The following is a 6,101-nucleotide window of genomic DNA, read 5'->3' as shown; positions in this document are numbered from 1 at the left end:
GCGCGGAGTGGTTGGAGACTGCCGAACATGGCCGCCTCGCAAGGGAGGGAAACTTTCACCTCCTTTGTGAGTCGGCACCAAAAATTTATATCAACTAATTTGCTTTATTATAAGCTAAAAACACGTTCCAGGTGCTCAATTAAAGGGTAGCACCTGGTAATTGGGTGCTTAAGGCTTAAAAACTGTTTTATAATATTTAATTATTTGAATTTTGGCATCAAGTTGGCGACTGTAAATTTATTAAAATATTATCTCACTGTGAACTGTTTTAGTTGGATTTCTCCTAATCTGACTCGATCATTGTCACGGGCACTTTAATTAAGGCCAGTAGCCGCGGTGACTGGTAATGAGGTTCGAGCACCGCACGCACGGAGTAGCTACGACGCACTTGCTTAATGCCTGTGAATTAATAATTGTGTCCTAATGTCTTGTTCCTTAATTGTTTTATGGGGTCGAGCCCCCGGGGTTTCGTGCCCTGAAGTTTATTTGAGTCTAGTGGGGTCACGCCCGAGGCGCTCGCCTGACTCATTCCCGCTGGCTAGGGGTGTGCTCCGAAAACGGGATCTGGTACTAGCGGTGTGGAGCACGGGCTTAGAGGCCATGGTCGGGACGACGTCAATTTGAATATATAATTATTTATGTTGGTACATGGGCATTTACCATGCTTACATGTTAAATGGAATTAATGTGGGTTAACGATTTTCAAAATAAAAATTATAAACTTAATCCATATGTTGATGTACACATGGTTAAGTAATACTGGAATTCCCACTTTATGATTGACTTAGTGGTCGTTAATATCAGTCAATAAAAATAGGCGAGAATGCAGAATTTTTTAATTTGAAGTTTTAACTGCATTTTGGTTAGGAATCGTTACCGATTGATAATTTACTCAATGTAGCATTTTTATCCATGGTGAAATAGTTTATGTTCCTTAACTCATTGGATAGCAAAAAATAATCAGAAACACATCAGGAAATAATTCCCAAAATTATAAAAAAAAATGTTTGGACAGAACTTTATTTTTCGTGTAGTTCTCTTGTATTAGTTATATATATTTTTTTAAATAATGATGATTCCATATTTATTACTTCTTTTTTACTATTTTATTACATTATACGTATGACAAAACATTATTTCGCGCCAACAACCATGCCAACAACACATTCTACTATGGGGAATTCCATAATTCTCATGGAAAATTATAAAATATAGCAATCTCTGGTTAAACCTGTGTTACACGATGGAATGTTTTATGCAGGATCTGCTAGAAACTTCCAGCAAAACTGGTAGCCAAGCTTCCATGGCAGCAGGTATGGATGTTTTTATGGGGAAACCTTCATTTCACAGACGAGAGAGCCACACCCGAAATTCCCCGAAGTTCATGCTCACTTTTTTTTCAGTACCTACCACAACAGGTGTATTTATTTGGTGGAAACTGTTTACATGATCAGGGCCGGTGCAACGAAAATTGGCGCCCTAGGTGAAAAACCTTAACGCCCCCCCCCTCCCCTGTCGGACACCCCGAAAAAAAAAATTCTTGCCTCAAAATACATCACGTAAGCCAAAGATTTCGTCAACAATCAAATGTAAGCAGGTTTGGGTTTTTTTTTTTTACTTTTTTACTTATTATTACAAATCATAAACAGGTCACCGTGGACTTTAAATAATTACTTATATCAATATAAACATTCCAAACTGTTACAAAAATCCATTTTCATCTAGTTTCAATAATCGTTAAACATATTATATCAGCTGTTATGTGTCATGCTGCGCCGCCCCCAGCTACTTGGCGCCCTAGGCGGTTGCCTAGTTCGCCTATATGGACGCGCCGGCCCTGTACATGATTTCACAGTATCTTAAATGTAGCTATCCGAACCAAATCAACCATCCACAATGTTTTAAAGTATTTATAATGTAGCTAACCTAACCTAATTGACCAGTAGTTATCATGAGTTGTATATTTATTTACAATGAACAAAAAAAAACCGAAGATGCACGATCCGGCGTTTGGCTCTCTCGTCTGTGAAAAGAATGCTTCCCGTTTTTATGAAGGAAACTTTCACACAGAGAATTCTAAATAGATCACCATTTTTAACATTAGATACACTTGAGACACACACTATCACTTCATTCTGATTCGGTAAAATTTTCACCTTCTACAAACCTTGCACAGAAATTAGAACACTACCGATTACAAAAACTATAATGAAAACGGACAATGCTCTGCTAATTTTACACAGAATCTTCCATAGTGCTACCTAATGTCATGGAAGATTTTCCAAGAGAAAATACATATTGCGAAAAGGCCTTTAAGTTTTATTCAACGAAGCAGTTTAAATATACTATGTTATTAATTAAGGAAAGTGAATATATGATTAGCATACGACCGATAAAATCTCCTACACGACAAACATAAACCACTCCACTATTATAAATAGAGTCAGATAATTATAGTAGTATTTCTTAATTTTATTTTATTTTTCAATCGTGGACTTATCTTTAAGCAGGAAATGATGTTTTAGGTAAATTTGTTTCTGTTATCTTTGATCGAATTTTCTCATGCCCACGTTGGCTACACAAATATGTTAATTCTTTAGATGTCAGACTGTCAGAGGCAGAAAAGCTGGCTGTGATTTGTGTGGTTGAAATAAGGGATTGACATTTTTTGTGAATTGTGTATGTATGCCGTAGTAATTATAATAATAATTTTTTCGTCGTACGATGAGCACGGGTCCTCCAAAAAGTAGTATAGAAACAGAATTTTTGGAAATTGACTCTAACGGAGCGTGGGCGCTTTTATATCAGGTGTGTATGGAATCATATTATGATTAAAATGAAATGATTTGTTAGCAAAAGTAACATTTGTATTGTATATTGCATTTTTGAAACTAGTTTTAAGTATTGTTATTGATGTGATAGACTTATGATGTTTGTTTTGTTTGTACTTTGTTTTTAGATGGCTCTCATCACTTTCTGTTTTGGGCCAAATTATTTAGTCTCTCTTATTTGTTTTATCAAAGAAAACAATGCATGGTGGTACTTTTTTTTATATATATACACGCAAGGTAAATGGTTTCAAGAGTTCTCATCATGTTTGATATGTTTGTTATGGTTATTTATCCTCTTTGTGTGTCTATTTAAAGAAATAAAAAACGTATGTTTTGACGGTTTATTCAAAGAATGTTGCTAGGTAGTAATGCGGTTATAAATTGCCTGTTATATTTGTGTAGGTAATAAAACATATTTAGGTTCATCATGGAGCTGCTATTAGCTAGTATTGAATCTGCCTGTAGGCTTACTGAAACGAAGAGTAGGTATACATAATTCTTGGTTCAAGTGGCTTTTCTAAAAGAAAAAATATTAATCTGAAAAATTGTAATTTTGAGTTCTATAAATTATGTGAAGGGTTATTAGAGACGGTGAGAGGTGATGAGATGGAACTGGACCATTGACAATGCATGGAGGGGGAAATAATAGTACCTCGAGAAAAGTTACAACTTTGCCACATTTCTCACTTGTGAAAAATATTTGTTCGACCCTACCGAGAATTGGAAACGAGAATGCATACATTGGTGATCTAAGCAGTTAAAGGAATAAGTAAGAAATCACCCATGGTTTTGTTCAAGAACCATCATTACTTAGCTTGGAGTAATTTGGGGAACTTACAGGAATCATAAATTGGGGTGTTTGGACTGGGATGCTAATCATTTTATGTCTAGTGCTGTAACACTAGGTTACGAAGCATTGCTCAGACAAATATTTCTCTTGCAGTGTACAAATGTGAAACATAGAATAGCATAAAAAAAATTCTGACCTTGCATACAAACACAAGCTGTCGTAATCAAAATTAGAGCGATGCTGTTAAAAGATTTTGTATGGTAGTTTGTTGTGAGTGCTCAGGTTTTAGGTACTTAACTCCTGTAGCTGTGCCAGGTTTTCTATAGACGATGGTACAACTTGGTCAATCATTTGGATTTGATGCCAGAAAACCTGCCATCAGTCTACCTGTACACTTTACCTTTGTGACATAATCTGGCATGGAAAGATGAACAATTGTCTCTTACCTCGATCACAACTGGGTGATAAACTACATAAAATGTTCTATAAATATCTAAGATATCTGTGTTTCTGTTTTTATTTATCTAAATTTCTATATTAAGTTACTTAATGTTTATTCTTTATGAATATGGAAGTTAAATTTATTTATATAAATGTTAAATGATGTTTTATCAAGAGAGCATCTTATTTTAAATGCAGAAACATGTCTTGTTACTAGCTTTGAAAAGAAAAAATATCTTCTTTGTTTTTTAATTTGTTTTTACTTATTTATAAAGTGCTGTACTGGAGAAGATTCTCCAGGATATGGCCTAGAACATGTCAATATTGTACATTAACCACTATTTTTACCCAAACATTAACAGTATTTAAATAATAGCACTTCATAGCTGTCAAAGTTTTCATAATATACAAAAAACAAATACAAAACAAACAATTCTTTTTTTACATGTCTAATTAGTGCATGATTACAGTCTTCTTAATTTAATTTTGTTGAAATTGTTAAGATGTTACATGCTATTAATTATCACAACTACAATAAACATAATTGTATTAAAAATTGATGGAATAGCCTTTGGTCACGGGGAAAAGATAGTAAATCGTTCTTGAGGATTTTAATTTGCTTTTGGGCAGTGACTAGTGTTTTCATAAAAATTTTGATTTCACCGTCAATTACTATCATATTTCATGTTGGGATACATACTAGAAATTATAAATTTTAACGAACAGAATTGGTACAGTCCTGTGAACCCAATTTCATGTGCATTCTCTACAGCATTGGATGCTGTTAATAATACTTGAACTGCTGAGGATTATATTCACTTTAAAAAAAAGTTTCTTCCTTCTCTTTGCTTTTGCTATGGAAAAAAACATTTGAAATGAAATGTAAATTATTTTTACCTTCATAAAATTAAATTTTATTGTAAAAAAAGCTAAAATATTTTTATTTAAATTTGTTATCTTCAGTAGAGTGTTGTTCATTAAAGTAAATTTAGTTTAACTTATTGTTTAAACAATAATTTTGGTGTTATATGATATAATTAAGTGTTATTTTGTTTTCGTTGCTATTCACTACACAGTTTTGGCTACTGTGAAGCTTCACAGTGCATGTAAAAGAAAATCAGTATTGAAGGAAAGTCAAGATAAGTAAAACACTAAAGCCAACAAATGCATTAGTGGCGATGTTAATTTGCATAGTGGTGTTTGAAACAGTAAAGACTGTTAAGGTTGAATTTTTCAGGTGAACGAAAAACAGCTCATAGATAACTTAGAAGCTGTTGTTACAGTTTATTTGTATAAACCATCTAAGTACATTTAGTGAGTTTTTTCAGTTCTTTCATGAAAGAATTTCTCATTATCTATGTATAAAAAACTGGTGAATTTTTTGTCTCTGTATATATATTTTCTCATCTTACGTAAGCATGATTTTGTACCCTAAATTAACTGTTGATTTTTTTTTGCCTCTGAATTTGTATGTTTTCTAATCTTATGCAAGAATGATTTTGCACCCTAAATTTTACTTTGGTGTTTGTTCTTCTTTTCATAGCATATACGAAATGAATCATTAAACTACGATTATACTCTGTCGGAAGCAAAGAAATCGCAAAACAAGAATTTAAACCGGTACCGAGATGTCAGCCCTTACGACCACAGTCGAGTTGTTTTGTCGAAAGGTCCGTGTGACTACATCAACGCTAACTTGATCAAGGTAATGGAGCATGTGTTGGAGTGAGTTGTAAGACGTTAGTGTGCTGTAATCGTCGTGTATCTCTGTTAAGCACTTGACTCATCTTGCAGATGGAGAAAGCCCACCGCCACTATATTTTAACTCAGGGTCCATTGCCGCACACGACTGGTCACTTTTGGCTAATGGTATGGGAGCAGAACAGCAAGGCCGTTCTCATGCTGAACAGGATTATTGAAAAAAATCAGGTAAAATAGTGTGTGTATCGTGTATTGGTTGCTCATGAGGAGTCTGCTTTGGTTGGTTACTAAACCAATGACCATAAATTCATCTTTCAGACTTGATTCAAATTTCTGAG

The 6,101-nt window shown here is 34.1% G+C and overlaps 1 protein-coding gene across 2 annotated transcripts in view; it reads left to right on the top strand.

Annotated features, from left to right (window-relative positions):
- Positions 1–2,533: 2,533 nt before the first annotated feature.
- LOC134536823 (tyrosine-protein phosphatase non-receptor type 2) overlaps positions 2,534–6,101 on the top strand; it is a 42,808-nt gene continuing 39,240 nt past the window's right edge. For both annotated transcript variants that reach the window (XM_063376812.1, XM_063376811.1), the window contains exons 1-3: positions 2,534–2,808; positions 5,606–5,767; positions 5,857–5,991. In XM_063376812.1, coding sequence (XP_063232882.1) covers positions 2,725–2,808; positions 5,606–5,767; positions 5,857–5,991 — 381 coding nt within the window. In that variant the 5' untranslated portion in view covers positions 2,534–2,724. The remainder of the gene's footprint in view (positions 2,809–5,605; positions 5,768–5,856; positions 5,992–6,101) is intronic.

Source organism: Bacillus rossius, chromosome 11 (genome assembly GCF_032445375.1).
Source record: "Bacillus rossius redtenbacheri isolate Brsri chromosome 11, Brsri_v3, whole genome shotgun sequence".
NCBI lineage: Eukaryota > Metazoa > Arthropoda > Insecta > Phasmatodea > Bacillidae > Bacillus > Bacillus rossius.
This window is presented reverse-complemented; position numbering and strand designations above follow the sequence as displayed.